Raw genomic sequence first — 18,481 nt, 5'->3', positions numbered from 1 at the left:
CACGCAACAAGTGATGTAAAAGAACGGCATGAAGTACCGTACATGAAATTATATCCTCGGTTGACTTATATCTCAACTCATATGAGAGAGTTGCGTGGAGAAAACTTGCCTACACCATATGCTTCTCTCGCATTTGCTTTATTATGCAATTGACACATGAGCTTATATGTGAGAAACTGTAACGGATGCGAACAAGTGACAAAACAACAAAAAACGACTCATATGAGACTATTGTAAATGACACCAATGCCATGACAAGTAACAAAATTCAGAATTTGTAAGTTAGAAGTTAGGTTATGTATGGTTGGTAGGTCAGCTAGCTTAAGAAGTTGAGATGAGCCTAATTCTGCAGGGTCAGTTATAATCCAATTTCATCATATAATTAATTAATTAATTAGGAAACTTCCTTCTTGTGCATATCAAAAAGATTGATAAAGTTTCAGAATCTTTTAACTATATTTTATAAATTAATGGAAAAGCGAACTATTTGTATTTAAGACTTTTTAACGCAAGGACAAATTCAAGACATTAAATTTTTTTTCAATGTGCAAGTGATACGGTTTGGTACATTAAATGTCTTAATACAATGGTTGAAATTTTTTTTTTCAAGTTTCTTACAAATTGTATTATAACATTTTTTTTACCGGACCGTGTGTCTGATACAATAAAAAATTTCTCTAAGACGTAATAGGGAGTGCTTATAATAATTGGAGTGATCTGTCCATCCACATGGATTCCATGATTCCTTTTTAGCGTTAGCATATGTCACATTCTTTCACTTCCAACTTTAAGTGCCTCCTCAAATCAAAACTTTATGTATCGTTTACAATATTTGTTTACTTGTAATGCACTCAAGGATTAAAGTATTTGTCTATACATGAATATTTATTGATTGATGATTGATAACATATTTTTTAAGATAATGATACTTGTGAAGCTGAAAAATCTAATCCTCATATTTATTAACCAGAAAGATTAGTTATCACGATATCATAAGCAATATCAATCAATATATCTATAAATCTAGCACGATATTATTTGCATCACTAATACTTTCATCCGTAATTACACTGGTGTCCACATCCTTTTACCTCAAAGATATCATTGATCTCAATACAATTTTACCCTCAAAAGAAAGAAAAAGGAATTTACAAAAAGATAAAAACAAAAAGAAAAGGCAATCGATTAGAACAAAAAAATAAAGACAAATAGAGTTTATTACCAAAAAATAAAAAGATTAAGACAAAGACTTTAATTATTTTATTCACTGTGAAAAAAAAAAGCACAAAAGGGTAAGTTAGTCAAAGCCAAAGACGCCCTCACTGTCCTTATGCTGCACCCCATCACACACAAACTCAATCACATTTTATATTTACCGCGTGACCAAGGAGAAGACTTGAAAATGATCATATTCGGATCCCTTCCATCTGATTCTCTTATCAAATAATTCAAATTTTTGAAATTTGATTTAGCGATTAAAAATAAGGAAAACTAATGAAAATGATTTGAAAATTTTGAGTTTTAACGATAAGGACAAAATAAAGGGTAAAGTAAATAGTACCATGATTGACTTTTTAGTGTAAAAATATGGTTTTTCGTTAGAGTGAACAGTATCAGGAGCTTTTCGTTAAAGTTCCCTTAAAAATCCGTTAAATCAAATTTCAAGGATCCGTATTGTGTGAATGATTTAATGGAAGGTTCCGACCAAGTCATAGCTTTCCCATGGAAAAATTAAACTTCCGCGAAATTTCAATCTCCAATTTTCCACGTCCCTTTCTCTCTAAGAAATCCACGTCTCTTTCCTTTTTCCTAATCCCAATTATTCTCACACGCTTCGCCCGAATCAAAACGCCATCTCGATTTCCTACGCTCCGAGAAAGAATCGTATAAATTTTGCGAGTTCAGAGCTTTCGGTTTTGAAGGTTCTCAAATCTTGAATCCACCATGCTTCACAAGAGCTTCAAGCCTGCCAAGTGGTAATTTTTCTCTCTTTTTTTTTTTTTTTGATGATTTTAACGACCTGTTTGGTTTCCGAGAATCTTTGGTGAGGAGAGAGGAGAATTAGAACATAATTGTGTAACTGTGTGATGATTTTGCGCGGGTTGACTTACTGTAGAGTCTTGAGTCTTTGTCATCGAAAATTGTGTAATTATTGAAATTTTACTGTTGTATTGATGGATTTTGGCGGGTTTTTGGTGCAGCAAAACGTCATTGAAGCTTGCGGTTTCGCGGATAAAGCTATTGAAGAACAAGAAGGATGCACAGGTGAAGCAGATAAGGAGGGAATTGGCCCAGTTGCTTGAGACTGGCCAGGACCGGACTGCGAGAATTCGGGTTTGTCTTTGATCATCATTTCGTATCTATTTACAATTGAAGTTCTTTGTTTTTTGGTTTTTCTTTGCTTCAGATTTTAAATTCAATGTTTTGGTCTTGTACGGTAGAGTATGCTTCTTGATGGATGCGATCATACCAACTCACATGCACCGGATCCCATCAGAACTCCGAAGTTAAGCGAGTTTGGGCGAGAGTAGTACTAGGATGGGTGACCTCCTGGGAAGTCCTCGTGTTGCATCCCCTTTTAATAGCCGACCCCACTTAGTGGGAAAAGGCTTTGTTGTTGTTGTTGTTGGCTTTGACAATAAGTGTTCTAATGGCGAATAGATTTCGAGTCCAGAGCAACTAGATTTTGCATTATTCAATAGTTTGTTTAATTTGGAGGACCTGTTCTATGAATATTGCATTTTGGGAAGGTCTTGATATGTTTTGTTTTTCAATTATGTTGGTTGAACTGGTTTTAACGGGCGAGGAAACCCAGTTTTGCCAATTTAAAGTGTGGCGGTGCAGTCGTGAAAGGCCAAGAAATGAATTAGAAAACGGAACTTCTTGCCCTGGCTATTTGTATTTGACGTCTGATTATAGTAGCAGCCTCTACTTTTTGGAGTTTCCTGTGTGGTAGCATACATTTTTTTGCTGACTTTTACACGAATCCTGTATCTCAGGTTGAACATGTGGTCAGAGAAGAGAAGACAAAGGCAGCATTCGAACTTATCGAGATATATTGCGAGCTTATTGCCGCACGCTTGCCTATGATTGAGTCACAAAAGTATGTAAATCTATTAAATCTTGAATTGTTTTGGCATCTTTTATTCATTCATATGCTCTTATGTTTAAATTTAGCAGTATTTTGTTATGCATCAGTTACGTGGTTCTTTGTCAGTGCTACCTTTAACATTGTGTATTTTATGGTAGGTTCATAGCTTATTCATATATTACTGTTTCTGCAACTAAGGATTTGTTTTATATTTTGACAGAAACTGCCCCATTGATCTGAAGGAAGCAATTACAAGTGTAGTATTTGCATCTCCAAGATGCGCAGACATACCAGAACTCATCGATGTTCGCAAGCATTTCACAGCTAAATATGGAAAGGAGTTTATCTCTAACGCTGTTGAATTGCGCCCAGATTGTGGCGTAAGTCGCATGGTATGTACCTTGTGCAATTTCCTGGATAATTTTATATGGAAACCAATTGCAGATGGTTGAGACATTGTCAAAAGTCAACACTCAGTAGATTGGTTTTATTGATCATTTTTTAATATATTATCGTGTCAGTTAGTGGAGAAGTTATCTACCAAATCACCCGATGGCCCTGCCAAGATGAAAATCTTGGCTGCAATAGCAGAGGAACATAACGTCAAATGGGATCCTGAAGCACTTGAGGAGAAAGAGTCCAAGCCTCCAGAGGACCTGCTGGTAAGATTTATTCCCCTCTAGCCTGGTTCATTCATTGCTTGAGATAACATAGAACTAGAACTACATTTCATTGTTTAAGACATGTCCGTTTATTGATATACTTTTTTGACATTTTAGCAGAATGGGTCAAATACTTTTGGTAGAATTCCTGCGGAACCTTATCTTGGCCCACCTCCTCCTAATCATGATGTCAAGGCACCTTCTAATGCTCAGGTTCCACCTCAAAATTATGGGAATTATGGTCCACCCTCGAACTTTAACGAGCAGAATGCAAGATCTTCACCTCGCTTTCAGGATTCTGCTTCTTCAAATGTTTCTTCCAACAAAGCAACCACATCTGGCTCATTTCATTCAGAAGTGAGATCTTCAGGTACGTTAATAGTCATTGGAAGATGGTGATTTAATAAGTTTATTATTTACAAGTGGTATTTTGATTTTCTTCTCTGTCTCATTCTTAATTTGACATTCCCACACAGGAAATCAAAATGATAGGATGGAATATAGGCATTTGTCTCCTGAGGATGGAAGTTCTTCTTCACCAGGTAGGCAGAGCTGGAACATGCATTTTAAGGATGCTGCTTCTGCAGCACAGGCAGCTGCTGAATCAGCAGAAATGGCAAGCATGGCTGCCAGAGCAGCTGCTGAACTTTCAAGAAAACATTCTTCAGAGTCACGGGATAAGTTTAGCCAGTCAGCTTCCTTAGCTTCTAGTCGAACTTCCACAAATGCTCCTTCTGCGAGTAGTCACCAAATGCAAGATCGATATCCTCACCAAATGGCAGACCGAGATTCTCAAAATAAGTCATCTGAGACCGAGAAGCGTGATTTCACAGATGAAGTGCGTATGAAGAGACAGTCTAGCAACACTAATGTGCAAGCAAGTGAGATGCAAAGTGGAGTGCAACCAGATAATATTTCGCATTTTGACAATGTGAGATCTGAAGAGAAACCTAGTAGGCCGTCCTCCCAATCTAATTCTATGGGAGAAGTGAGTACGAAGAGACAGTCAAGCAACACTGATGTGATGTATGGGAGTGAGATGCAAACTGGGAACACACCTGCTAACATGTCTTATTTTGGCGGTATGAGATCTGAAGAAAAATCTAGTAGGCCTTCCTCCCAATCTAATTCAAGCTTTGGTAGTGAAGATCAGGAAGATGTTTTAAGAGGGAACTTGGAAGATATGAGGACTGGAGAACAATCTATGAGGTCCTCCTCTCATTCTCATTCAAGAAATTTTAGTAATGACCATGAAAATGTTTCAAATGGCTCTGTTGAGGAGTCTTTTGTTAACGATGTTAACATCTTCCAAAGCACAAAGGAAACAAAATCTTATGGAAAGGCTGCTTTGGTTTTTGATGACTCTGGTTCGGACGATGATAAAAGTAAATTTGAGGTGGAGGACAACAAGGGGCAAGAATCTAGTTTGTTTTTTCCTTCCCCTGATAGAAACTCATTCTCTCCTTCAGCAGATTTAGATCCTTGGAGCTCTAGACAACAGACGGATGAAGTACGATTTAAGTCCAGTTCACAATTAAGTTCTTCATCAGTGAAGTACTTGCCTCCTGTTTTTTCAGAAAATTTGGCGGGTTCCATGGACTCTCCACAACCAACTGATTTGTTGCCTGTTGCTTTCGATGCTTCAGATGGCCCAAGTTCAGACAGTGAAGAGGAGTTAGACAAGCTTGCCCAGAGCACAGTTTCTAAAATTTCTCCTATGCAGAGCCAAAGTGCAAGTCATAGGTCATTAGGATCTTCATCCTCGGAGGAGATATATGTGGGTTCTAACAGAAAGCCAGGGTTACTGCCTTCTTTTCGTAATTTGGAATCTGCTGAAGTACCTCCTGAGGGAAGCCAAAGAGTCGAAAATAGAACCGTCCAGGAGGAAAACTATGATTTTGATGAATTGCCGACTGGTCAGCCATCTGTAACGCTAAGGAAATCTGGATTAGATTCAAATGCCAGGGACGATGTTCAAGCATCAAATTTGCGTCAAACTATGAAAGATAGTGAGATTTCAGAGGGATTTAGTTGTGTAGAAGACACTGACAATGAGCTGAGCTTAGGGATGTTGACAGGTGGGCTGCGAAATAAGGGTTTAAGGCATCCACCGTATACAAAGAAACTATCAGGAAACTCTTCGTCTGTCAAACAAGATACTGGAGATACCAAGGTTGAGCAACCTTCCTTCTTTCCGTCAGTCAGGACTTCTGTTGTCTCCGAAAGGGAGCAAGGGAGCAAAAGACTGATCAAGGAACGGAGCACACGAACCCCCGTCTCATATGTGGCTTCTGATGATGATTCTTCAGAGGATGAATTGTCACATAGAACTGTTAGAAGTAGCCAAGACTCGATAAAACTGATTCAGGAACGGAGTGCAAGAACCCCCGTCTCATATGTGGCTTCTGATGATGATTCGTCAGAGGATGAAGTGTCACATAGAGCTGTTAGAAATAACCAAGACTCGTTCAATAAAAAATTGGGACCTGAAGTAAAGGCAAACTCCAAATCAACGTTTTCATTCTTTGATTCAGAGGATAGTGAGCCGGAGGAAGATCTTCTCACAAAGATTTCCACTAGCAATGCTCGTCCAAGTGCTAGACTGTCTAGAAGAACACAGCCATCTTCAAATTCTGTTAGAAGTTCTAGCTCAAAGACAACAGTTGTGTCTGACGTGTCAGGGACTTCAGACTATGGAAAACCCTCTTCAAAGAGTTCCTATGCCACTGAAATTCAACTAAAGCCCTCGTCCCAGACCAAGAGCTCAGATCAGGAGTGGAATAGACCAGCAGAACAAGCGGCTCCTGGACCAGTACGAGAATCCAAGAGGGTTTCGCCTGTAGAGACTTCAAATTCAAACAGAAACTCCTCTTTGAGGAGTTTTAATTCCAATGAAACTTTACCAAAGCCGTTGTCCCAGACCAAGAGCTCAGAACGCCCAAGAAGTCAAGAGTGGCATAAACCAGTAGAACAAGTTGTTCCTAAACCAATGCCAGAGTCCAAGAGATCCTCACTTGTGGAGACTTCAAAGTCACATGGAAACCCCTCGTCAAGGAGTTCATATGCCACTGAAAGTCTACCAAAGCCCTTGTCCCAGACCAGAAGCTCAGAGCACCCAGGAAGTCAGGAGTGGCATAGACCGGCAGAACAAGCAGCTCCTAAACCAATTCGAGAATCCAAGAGGTCTTCACCGGAAGATGTAAAGACTTCTAAGTCATTTGGAAACTCCTCTTCAAGGACTTCATATGCCACCGAGACTCTACCAAATCCCTCGTCCCAGACCAAGAGTTTGGAGCGCCCAGGAAGACAGGAGCGGCAAACACCAGTAGAACAAGCAGCGCCTAAACCAGTTCTGGAATCCAGGAGGTCCTCCTCGCATGTAGAGACTTCAAAGCCATTTGCAAGGGAGCAATCATCCGAAATTTCTCAAAAGATTGAAACATCTAAGTCCTCAGGTTCTACTGAGAGTTCATCAAAGGAGAAAGCTTCTCATGTCCACCCAAAGCTTCCAGACTCTGATGATATAATCGCCAAGTTTATGGCTCTTCGGAAGAATCGACAGTAAACATAGTTCTTACCACATACATATATAGGATATGTGATCACATCAGGTTTTGTTATTCTTTGATATGCTTGAATTTTTTATGATTGTCAAATAAAGCGTTGATAGCTGTATCGTTACTTCGCGTCGAAATTGAGTCTTATATTTTCCAGCCGTTGCAAATATGATGAGATTACATTTGTTAGAGAGTTCTGTAATAAATACGTATAGGTTTTTCCCCGACTTTGTTAATTTTCGTTGTAAATGGCCAACGAGAGTTGGATCTAATATACTGATGATATCTACGAGGTGTAAGTTGTTTGAGTTGGATCTAATGTACTGATGATATCTACGAGTTGTAAGTCGTTTGATTATTTTTCTGACAAACCGTTATGGAATTTTAAACTACTCTAATTTGCGGCGGGAATACAATTCGGGTGCAAAGAGGCGGGTGCATTCCCCTAGTGGTTCGATTTCCAATGGCATGTTCCTAGGATGGCAGTAAAGTGCGTGAGGTCCCAACCGAAGAAGCTGGGTGAGAACTGCTTTACCTAACAAAGTAAACACAAAGCTTGTGAGCCAAAACCCACGTACAAAAGCTTATAAAAAGGAAAAACAAAAAATGTTACAAGCTCAAAATTGCTTCTTTCTGTAGGAGGATTTTCAGGAGAGCAATGGAGAAAACCCGAAAGCAGGCGATTACGCCCGGTAATCCGACTGTATTGCAGAGCCAGAAGTTACAAGAGGTAACTGCATATGTAGTTTTCCTAATTCGAGATTACTTGTGTACTAATCATAAAATTAACAATTAAACTTGGAGTTTAAATAATGTGGCAGTATATATTGAAAACTAGTGTGTACCCAAGAGAACCAAATGCTCTCAAGGAACTGAGGATTGCTGCTTCAAACCACCCCATGTAAGTCTTCATATTAATTTCCAACTATTACACCAAAACGTAGGTGCAGTAAAGCTGTGAAATTAAAAAATATTGATGCAAAACCGAGAGCAATGACGCTCTAGAATTCATACAGCCCACTCCACTTAGTGGGAAAGGCTTGGTTGTTGTTATTGTTGTAGCATGTCTTGTGTGGAACCATTTTATGCTTCGCTCGGATCAATCTAGGGTTCAACAGTTTTACTGTGCAGGGCTTTCATGAGCACTTCACCGGATTCCGGTCAGTTCATGGCCCTTCTCTTGAAGCTGGTGAATCCAAAGAAGGCAATTGAAATCGGAGTTTTTACCGGCTACTCTCTTCTCCTCACGGCTCTCACAATTCCTGATGATGGCAAGGTTGGTACTTGGTACATACCTTTCCCCAATTCAGCTGATATATGTTTACCTACCGCAAACATTATGCCTTGCAGATTACGGCCATAGACATCGACCGAAAAGCATACGAAATGGGGTTGCCAAGTATCAAAAAAGCTGGCGTCGAAAACAAAATCGACTTTATTGAGTCCCCAGCTATGCCAATTCTTGATAAACTCTTAGAAGACGTAAGCCGAGAAACTCAGTACTCTAAGACTTCGGAAAGTGATAACCGCGCACCCATTTTCTCCTTCTGTATAACAAGAGTGTGCAGGCGGAGAAAAGACATGTTCGGAAATCACTTCCCTGAACTTTGTTTTTGACTCTATCTTTTCAGTTTCTTGTACTTGAAAATTGGTACTGCTTCATGCATGTTTTTCTGCAGACAGAGAAGGAAGGGAGTTTCGACTTTGCTTTCGTTGACGCAGACAAGAACAACTACTGGAACTACCACGAAAGGCTAATGAAACTGATTAAGGTTGGCGGGATGGTAATGTATGATAACACACTCTGGGGAGGAACAGTTGCTTGGCCGGAAGAGGATGTTCCGGAGGCCAAAAGGGAGTGGCGGCGGTGTGCAATTGAGTTTAATGAATTGGTTTCCGCTGACGCTCGCGTCGAAATTTCCCAGGTTCCATTGGGCGACGGGATCACAATCTGCAGGCGCGTTTGCTGATCTAGTAGAACAATATACTTGATAAGCAAGTATTATGCATAACTAGGGTTCCGTATTTACAAAATTATATTGTCAAATATTTAGTATTATACTAATCTGAAGGCACGTTTATCGAGAGAAATCATGAATAAGAATAATAATACGTAAAAATATATGTAAAATAAGGGTGTATTATTGCTACTTCGGACCAAACTACATGTGAAATAAAAAAGAGCAAAGCCTAAAATTTCCTTTGCTTTTGGTGGTGCTTGGTTTATTTTGTGATTCGTCTTGTATATTTTATGTTTGTTTGAGTAGATTTGTATTGGCCCTTTGTGGTTGTGGGTCATATATGTATGTTTCTCTTCTGAATTGTATTCGCGGTTTTATAATTAGATTTTTAATGCTGATGACTCACACAATGATGATCAGGGAGATTGAGATACCTCAGTAAGTCTTCTCAACTTCTGAAAATGGTAGATTGCAGTGGCGAAGCCACCAACTGGTCTATTTTTTTTAATAATAAAAAATCAGTGCAGTTTCACCTTTATAAGAAAAAAAGAAAAAAAAGGTATTCAAAGCCATTTGAAATGTCAGCTAAATTGTTTTGGATTGAAACTCAATGTAGAACAAGTGCGTGGTCCTTATTTTATGTCTATTGTTTCAAATTCCGCAGTTCATCTCTTCGTTTTTCATTTTTTAAAGACAAATTATTTATATGTTGCACGTTATTGCTGCATAATATTTTAATGAAAAATACGCATCAACGCTTAACTCATACGAATATCAAAATTACTGATACAAAATTCGTCCTTTAACAAATAATTAATGTCGAGCTAGTAGCGTGTTCATCTCAACTTTCATTTGTCACCGCCTGCTGAAATGTACATTTCCAAAGGCTCATGCCAATGACAAAGGCGGTACAACTTTCCTCAACAGCGGTTGGTGGAATATATGTCAGCAGTGGTTGGTGGGTGGGTCGGGTGCCTCTGGAGAAATCCCCAACTCATCAAAAACATATTTATTTAGAGAGGTGTTGATTCGGTTCACCATCGCTGCTGCAAATTCAAAGTCCAAAGGCGGAAGACTCGGCCTTCACCTTTGATCATCGGGTAATTCTCTCTTTCTTCACTGGTATTCTCTGTATAAAAAACCCAGAAAACTTGTAGCCTAAGATGTCTAATTGGAATCGTGGGAAGTTTGAGATTGGTTAGTAGCTGAGAAATGGGGATGTGGGTTATCTTGCTTGATCAAAGTTGGCGCGAGTAAACGGGCTTATAGTCAGGGCTGGTCTAGAGATTTTTGAGGCCCGGGGCGACGTAAAAAAAAGCGCCCTAACTTCATGTAAGAAAATTATTTATTTTCACACATAAGACATCGAAAAAATTATACTTAGAAAAACATTTCAAACTCAATAATTTAGAAACACAGAAAGACTAATTTATTTTGTATTGAGAGAGGGAAACAAAAAAACTTCGGGCTTACAAGTAGATAGATGATGAGTTTTGTTTTCCATTTGAACTTTGAATGTGTTTTTGAATAAATCGTGAGGTGTTTTTTTCTTATTTACTAACCTTGTCAATATGGGACTAAAAAATAATGATGTTTTCGAATCTTTAATTAATATGTATTATTAATGAATGGGCACTAAATTAAACATTTTGATGACACGTCATATAATTTGCAAATTTGGTCGACGTATTATTCTTTGTTGAATATTAGACTTGGATTAAAACGAATATTTAAAAATAACAACCCACATAGCTACTAGATAGTAACTAAAAATAAATTACCAACCAAACAAAAATTTGTAAAAATTGAAAAGAATAAACATGCACATAGCATTTCGAACTTAGGACCTCTTGTTAATTTTAAACAACAAAAATCATTGTTTCTAATTAAACTTCTTGATCGTTTAACCAAATTTTCTAAATTTATACTCTTATAAAAAGAAATTTGTAAAAACAGAAAAGTAAATAAGCACACATGGTGTTTTGAACCCAATACCTCCTTATTATTTTCAAATGACAAACCACCACTTCTAGTTAAATTTCTGTGTCTTTGAATCAAATTTTATAAATTTATACTCTTATAAAAACATATATAAATATACCGCCCTAATAATTTTGGTGCCCCTAATTTTTTTGGGCCCTGGACAATCGCCCCTTCTGCATTGGGCCTGGGCCGGCCCTGCTTATAGTTCGGTTGGTTAAGACCATTTGTCCGAGATTCCGGGTTCAAATCCCTTTCCCCATGTTGGTTTTATCAATTTGTGGAATTGGGTTGATGGGTTATGTTACGTTGTCTGATTTTATTTTATCTTCATAGAAAAAAATTTAGAGAAATTTTATAGACTGTTGAGCCTTCACTGTTAATTTAAAAAAAAACATCTAACAGTATTCACTTTAACGAAAAATCACATTTTTACACTAAAAAGTCAATTCTGGTACTTTTCACTTTACCTTTTATTTTGTCGTTATGGTTAAAACTCAATCCGGGGTAAAGTAGGAGTAGCCGAAATTGAAGGAAAGATGAGAGAAAATCGGTTACGGTGGTTTGGACATGTGCAAAGAAGGCCTACTGACGCTCCGATTAGAAGATGCGACTATGGGACAGAGGTTCAGGGCCGAAGGGGCAGAGGAAGACCTAGGAAAACTTTGAAAGAGACCCTAAGAAAAGACTTAGAGTACTTGGATCTAACGGAGGACATGACACAGGACAGAACACAATGGCGTTCTAAGATTCATATAGCCGATCCCACTCAGTGACTTGGATTTTCCAAGTCTCCAACCGAGAAGTTTTCCTCACTCGGGAAATTAAGGGAACACTACCTCAACCTATATACTCCACTCACAAAGCTTCAACATACAAGCTTCAACAAAAGAAAATTCAAAGAACTTAGCGAAGAAGGCTTCTGTGTATTTAACACAATACGTTGAAATGAAGGAAAGCTTATTTATTGATATCCCCGATAAGTTACAAATATGTACATATACTTGAGTCAAAATAAACAAACAAGAGGGAGCCTTCACAAAGGTTGCTTAGGAGAAGTCTCAGCAGTCGGTAGAGCCCCAGAAAGAGAAGGCACCGGAGGGGGATCATTCGGAGCCTCAGTATTGGACAAAACCCTAGAAGGAGGAGGCATCAGAGATTGATCATTTGGAGCTTCATTACGCGGTACAGCCCCAGAAGACGAAGGCAATAAATGCCTTTGGAACAAACCCACAAATCTCTGATGATCAAGTAAAACCTGACCATCAGATTCCTTCATCTGGTCAAGTTTCCTCTTCATGTTTGTAGCATAGTCATGTGCGAGCCGGTGCAACTGTTTATTCTCATGCTTGAACCCTCTAATTTCCTGTTTGAGACTCATCACTTTAGCCGCCAATGATTCAACTTGGCAGGTTCAAGCAAATAGGCGTTGGGCCATATTAGACACAGAACCTGCACACTGAACACTGAGAGCCAGAGAATCCTTAACAGACAACTCATCAGACCGTTTGGAAAGTAGTCTGTTATCTTTGGGAGTGAGAAGGTTCCTGGCCACTACCGCAGCGGTCATATCATTCTTCATCACGGAATCCCCAACGGTAAGAGGACCAGTAGGGGAGACGAAGGATGGGCGCCATATGTTGTCTGGAGAAGGCGGGGCTGCCTCTTCAACAAGGTTCAAGTCAAAACGACGGTCGGAGGGGCCAGACATTTTCAAAGGTGTTGAAGAGAGAAGAGGTCGAACAAATCAAGATCTTAGAAGTGCAAGAATGGAGCTTCTACTGGTGGATATTCAAGTGTGCTTTGGAACTTAATGTCAGCCCCTATAAAAATCTGCACTCGACGAAGCTTCAGAAATCGAAGAGGCGCCTGCTCAGAAATCGAAGAGGCGTTTACTTTCTCAAAAGCTGGGCTGCTCAGAGACCACGAGGGTCGATCTCAGAAATCGAAGAGGTGTTTGCTTTCTCAAAAGCTGGGCTGCTCAAAGACCACAAAGGCCGATCTCAGAAATCGAAGAGGTTTGCTTTCTCAAAAGCTGGGCTGCTCAGAGACCACGAGGGCCGATTTCAGAAATCGAAGAGGCACCTACTTTTCCAGCCTTGTCAGCACCTGTCACACGCACACTCAGCTTTGCGGAAATTATGGGCATTCTGTCGAAGATTTCTGGCGAAGTAGAAAGCACATGAATCGTACTGTTCAATCACCCACTTCCCACACGCAACAGTAGCTCATGGGTACCACAGATAACTTTGCCAAAGTTCTCTGACAAAGTTGAGACACGTGAAGCTTGCAGCTCCCACTACATCGCTCTGACCAAGAAGGGTAAAAGAATTGCAAAGAAACAACACTAACAAAGTTTAGACACATAAATTTTGAAGGTCTAGCTACCATATTATTACCCACAAGGGTAAAGGAACAGTACCACTGCTGGATAATTGGAAAGTCCCGGTGTGTCAACCTCTGTGCTTCGTGGCAAGGTAGACTAGCAAACATGCCCAACCTTTACTCACATTCGAGAAAACACTCCTAACAAGATTGCTTGCTCCAAAATCGAAGAGGCACCGCCCTCCGAATCTCGAGAGCCAGACTCCCAACATGATTACTTTCTCAAAAATCGAAGAGAAGGTAAAGGAACAGTACCACTGCTGGATAATTGGAAAGTCCCTGTGTGTCAACCTTTGTGCTTCGTGGCAAGGTAGACTAGCAAACATGCCCAACCTTTACTCACATTCAAGAAAACACTCCCAACAAGATTGCTTGCTCCAAAATCGAAGAGGCACCGCCCTCCGAATCTCGAGAGCCAGACTCCCAACATGATTACTTTCTCAAAATCGAAGAGAGGGTAAAGGAACAGTACCACTGCTGGATAATTGGAAAGTCCCTGTGTGTCAACCTCTGTGCTTCGTGGCAAGGTAGACTAGCAAACATGCCCAACCTTTACTCACATTCGAGAAAACACTCCCAACAAGATTGCTTGCTCCAAAATCGAAGAGGCACGGCCCTCCGAATCTCGAGAGCCAGACTCCCAACATGATTACTTTCTCAAAAATCGAAGAGACACCGCTCTCCGAATCTCGAGAGCCAGACCCCCAGCAGGATTGCTTTCTCAAAAATCGAAGAGGCATCGTTCTCCGAATCTCGAGAGCCAGACCCCCGACAGGTCTGTAATCTTCACACACAACATCAGCTTTCCAGATACCACAAACCACTTTTTCAAAGTGCTCTGACAGAGTTAAAACATGTGAAGCTGGCAGCTCCCACTACCGTGCTATAACCAAGCAGGGTAAAGGAATAGCATTATTACTTGATGTTAGGGAGACTCCTATATATGTCGACTTCCATCCCTAACGGACAGGCAGACCTGCAAAAATGCTCAACCCTTTCTCTTATCTGAGAGGGCACTCCCAACAAAGCCTTTCGAAATATTCAGCTTTCTTTCCCCCCGATAATACCTCTGTAAACAAGCTATACTAGAGCAAGAATATCTCATATCATCAGGGTTAAAAGCAAGAGTATCCCATATCATGCTTTTTCCATGTTTTTTCCTTTGGCCTTGTTCTTACCTGCAAGACAAGGAGAAAGAGAGCAATCAGTCAACACTTGGAATCAAGCTTCCAGCCAGGAACTGACTGCCTGGAACCCCTTACCTGATTACTTACCTGGCATTGCTCTCGAGTACTCATCTTCAACATCTTATGCTTCCAGGGAAGATACCGCATCTGCCTGAGGAACATATAGGGCAAGTGAGAAGGATACAAGGAAGCATGTGGAGACAAGCGTAACAGCACACGTGCCGATACATCCACTACTCTATCAAAAGCAAAAGTATCCCATATCAGCAGGGTCGAACGTACTCTAGATTTGATGGACTTGTTTTGACCCTCAAATTCTTCAGTCGGCCTTATACTCTGGAGGAAACCAGAAAACCCTCCAGCCCAGTTCAAGAATAAGCCTGTGGAAAGTTACTTCTTCAAAAGCAAAAGTATCCCATATCATCTCTCCTCATTTTTCTTCTCTTTATCCTTCATGCTGCCTGCAAGATAGGGAGAATGTGAACAATCAGCCGGAGCTCTGATTGCTTACCTTGTCTGTCACCTCTTTCAGCAGATCCCCCAGCTCGGCGACTTGGGGGACTCCTACTACATGGTTTGTATCTCGCTTGACCAAGCATGAAACTACAAGTAAGCTTCAAGTGAAATTGATACATTACCTTGTGCATCTCCACCAGTTACAGATACCACCCCTGGATGGAGGAAGAGTACTTCCAGAGAAGATGCCACATCTACCTATGAGACAGATAAGGCAAGTCAAGACGATACCACACTCCGGTACTTAGAAGTTTCGTGGCTACGAGATCATTCTCCCACAATATTTCCTAATGTCATTTGTACTAAATCATTCACTTGTACTCACTAAAGGAGAGCTTGAACCTATGTACTTGTGTAAACCCTTCACAATTAATGAGAACTCCTCTATTCCGTGGACGTAGCCAATCTGGGTGAACCACGTACATCTTGTGTTTGTTTTCCTATCTCTATCCATTTATATACTTATCCACGCTAATGACCGGAGCAATCTAGCGAAGATCACAAAAAGTGACCGTTTTCGCTACCTAGGATCTATCTTGCAAGAGAACGGAGAATTAGATGGAGATCTCAACCATAGAATACAAGCTGGATGGATGAAGTGTAAGAGTGCATCTGGCGTGTTGTGTGACCGTCGTAGGCCACTGAAGCTCAAGGGAAAATTTTATAGGACGGCAATAAGGCCAGCGATGTTGTATGGCACAGAATGTTGGGCGGTGAAGCATCAACGTACACAAAATGGGTGTAGCGGAGATGAGGATGCTTCGTGGGATGTATGGGCACACGAGAAAGGATAAGATTGGGAATTAGGATATCCGAGGTAAAGTAGGAGTAGCCAAAATTGAAGGAAATATGAGAGAAAATCGGTTCCGGTGGTTTGGACATGTGCAAAGAAGGCCTACTGACGCTCCGGTTCGAAAATGTGACTACGGGACAGAGGTTCGGGGCCGAAGGAGTAGAGGAAGACCTAGGAAAACTTTGGAAGAGACCCTAAGAAAAGACTTGAGTACTTGGATTTAACGGAGGACATGACACAAATGAGCGCAATGGCGTTCTAGGATTCATATAGCCGACCCCACTTAGTGGGAAAAGGCTTTGTTGTTGTTGTTGTTGTTGTGGTTAAAACTCAAAGTTTTCAAACTCTTTTTATTAATTTCCCTTAATTTAAAAGGATCAAAAGGTGGGAATTTGTTACTCAAAAGTTCAAAACTTGGGGATTTTTGGTGGCATTGAAGTTCAGTTTTGCAGTGGTACCCTCTCTGCCATTGTACAACATGTCCATCGAGTTTCGATTAATCTGTCCGTAACTGTTGGATTTGTAGAATTACTTGGACTAGTTGCTTTCTCTTTGCAAATGGAGCACAGCGCCAAAAAGGACCTGAATCTAGAGAAGAAGGGACTGCTGCAGAGTGACGAGTTATATCAGGTTACAACGCCGTTCCCTCAACTTTCGCTTTGCCTGTTTCTGATTAAATTTGTTAAATCTTGTTTTTTAACAATGTCGATGTGACAGTATATCTTGGAGACTAGTGTGTATCCACATGAACCGGAGCCTCTCAAGGAGCTTAGAGCTGCCACCGCCAGCCACCCGAGGTTATGATCCTACATATCTTAGCAGAACTTGTTATAAGATTGCCTGCTTTTTAAGTTCATTAAGCTACCAAGCCAAGCTAGAACTTGGCATACACTTCGTCTAAGCGAGTGAAAACTGTCGAGCATTTCTTGATCAAACTGTCGAGGAGGGTTTTTAATTAGCTAGTTTGTTTTCAGGGCTGAGATGGCTACTGCACCAGATGCAGGTCAGTTAATGGCCATGCTGTTGAAGCTAGTGGATGCAAAGAAAACTATTGAAGTTGGCGTTTTCACCGGATACTCTCTCCTCCTCACTGCTCTTACAATTCCTGACGATGGCAAGGTCTGTCACTACTAATATCTGAATCTGCTCTTCCGGTCGCGTTGAGCTCATAATTTGTTGTACTGCAGATTGTAGCCATAGATGTGAATCGTGAGACGTATGAGCAAATAGGGCTTCCAATCATAAAGAAAGCCGGTGTTGAGCACAAAATCGACTTCATTGAATCCCAGGCCCTACCGGTTCTTGATAAGCTACTAGAAAATGCAAGTATTTTACGTTTCAAACCATAATCTTCAGCCGAAATAAGAAAAACCATAGTTGTGACATTTTTCGCTTTCTCGTGGTTTTGTTTGCAGCATGAAAACGAAGGAAGTTTCGACTTTGCTTTCATCGATGCCGACAAGGTCAACTACTGGAACTACCATGAGAGGTTAATGAAGCTGTTGAAGGTGGGTGGTATAGTTGTCTATGATAACACCCTCTGGGGAGGAACGGTTGTAATGCCTGAAGAGTTGATTCCGGAGTTCAGGAAACCAGGCAAACAGGCGACAATCGAGCTTAACAAGTTACTTGCAGCCGATCCTCGTGTCCAGATTTCACATGCTTCTTTGGGTGATGGGATCACAATTTGTCGTCGACTTTACTGATTCTTTCTTGAAAGATGTAGCCTTACATGTCTAAAGCTCGGGGATTTGGCAATCTCCCTTGACAATTGGAGATTTGATATTTATGTTTTCAGAACTCAAAATAGTTTCAATGAAATAATGTATTGTTGAGTGATATCTGCTTTGTCTAAGTGTTGTTAATGAACAAGATTATTCACTTGCATTTTTTCACGGTTAAGAACAAATGGAGAACAAATATATCAATGTACTAAAAAAAATAATAAAAAAATGGAGAAGTTTTTAGTCAGTAGGGTATATTGGTACTTTTATATCAATTTTTTTGTTATAATTATCAAAAATTTAAAAGGGTGACTATAATTCTATATGAGATCTAAATTTTAGTTATTTTTCCAAATCTTCCTATCCAGATTATGCAGGAAACTCCCTCGCAAAATGCGATGATGAAATTCCAATGCTTTTTCTATTTGATAGAGTATATGCAGTGAATGGAATTGCAAAATCGAATTAATAAACCTGATGAGTGTTTTTATATTTATTAGGGTACACTGTCGTTTGACCTCTTGAACTATTGCTCCAGTTAAAATTGACCACTTAATTATTATGTGTCTATGTGTCATAATTTTATGGTGGTTATAGATGGTAATTAAGAAATGATGATGAAAAA

General features: G+C 40.0%; 2 protein-coding genes, 1 non-coding gene and 1 pseudogene across 8 annotated transcripts; all 4 read left to right on the top strand.

Annotated features, from left to right (window-relative positions):
* The first annotated feature begins 1,736 nt into the window (after positions 1–1,736).
* On the top strand, positions 1,737–7,618 carry LOC126597168 (uncharacterized). 2 transcript variants are annotated; one of them, XM_050263942.1, is made up of 7 exons: positions 1,737–1,976; positions 2,202–2,334; positions 3,000–3,103; positions 3,312–3,483; positions 3,613–3,753; positions 3,874–4,123; positions 4,230–7,618. In XM_050263942.1, exons 1-7 carry the CDS (start codon positions 1,945–1,947, stop codon positions 7,316–7,318), a joined length of 3,921 nt encoding a protein of 1,306 aa, XP_050119899.1. In that variant the 5' UTR covers positions 1,737–1,944; the 3' UTR covers positions 7,319–7,618. The 2 variants fall into 2 exon arrangements, with proteins under 2 accessions (XP_050119899.1, XP_050119894.1); XM_050263937.1 differs by having other exon boundaries at positions 3,871–4,123.
* On the top strand, positions 2,457–2,575 carry LOC126614105 (5S ribosomal RNA). Its single transcript, XR_007620274.1, has one exon. It is a non-coding gene; the product is annotated as a 5S ribosomal RNA (ribosomal RNA).
* Positions 7,619–7,704: 86 nt separating the features above from the next.
* On the top strand, positions 7,705–9,515 carry LOC126597263 (probable caffeoyl-CoA O-methyltransferase At4g26220). 5 transcript variants are annotated; one of them, XM_050264052.1, is made up of 6 exons: positions 7,705–7,829; positions 7,950–8,040; positions 8,132–8,211; positions 8,442–8,586; positions 8,661–8,792; positions 8,942–9,515. In XM_050264052.1, exons 2-6 carry the CDS (start codon positions 7,969–7,971, stop codon positions 9,278–9,280), a joined length of 768 nt encoding a protein of 255 aa, XP_050120009.1. In that variant the 5' UTR covers positions 7,705–7,829; positions 7,950–7,968; the 3' UTR covers positions 9,281–9,515. The 5 variants fall into 5 exon arrangements, with proteins under 5 accessions (XP_050120009.1, XP_050120003.1, XP_050120015.1 ...); XM_050264046.1 differs by having other exon boundaries at positions 7,714–7,853; XM_050264058.1 differs by having other exon boundaries at positions 7,757–7,868.
* A 631-nt stretch (positions 9,516–10,146) lies between these two features.
* Positions 10,147–17,971, top strand: LOC126597239 (probable caffeoyl-CoA O-methyltransferase At4g26220; annotated as a pseudogene).
* The last annotated feature ends 510 nt before the right edge of the window (positions 17,972–18,481 follow it).

Source organism: Malus sylvestris, chromosome 2, assembly GCF_916048215.2.
Source record: "Malus sylvestris chromosome 2, drMalSylv7.2, whole genome shotgun sequence".
NCBI classification, from domain to species: Eukaryota; Viridiplantae; Streptophyta; class Magnoliopsida; order Rosales; family Rosaceae; genus Malus; species Malus sylvestris.
Note: the sequence above shows the minus strand (reverse complement) of the source record. Positions and strands in the feature narration are given on the sequence as shown.

Bases quoted from the DNA above. Each gene is read 5' to 3' on its own strand.
- LOC126597263 (XM_050264052.1), top strand. From the start codon at position 7,969: ATGGAGAAAACCCGAAAGCAGGCGATTACGCCCGGTAATCCGACTGTA. The intron at 8,041-8,131 runs GTAACTGCATAT...ATAATGTGGCAG, and splicing joins AGAGCCAGAAGTTACAAGAG to TATATATTGAAAACTAGTGT. The intron at 8,793-8,941 runs GTAAGCCGAGAA...CTATCTTTTCAG, and splicing joins TTGATAAACTCTTAGAAGAC to TTTCTTGTACTTGAAAATTG.
- LOC126597168 (XM_050263937.1), top strand. From the start codon at position 1,945: ATGCTTCACAAGAGCTTCAAGCCTGCCAAGTG. The intron at 2,335-2,999 runs GTTTGTCTTTGA...CCTGTATCTCAG, and splicing joins ACCGGACTGCGAGAATTCGG to GTTGAACATGTGGTCAGAGA. The intron at 3,484-3,612 runs GTATGTACCTTG...TTATCGTGTCAG, and splicing joins ATTGTGGCGTAAGTCGCATG to TTAGTGGAGAAGTTATCTAC.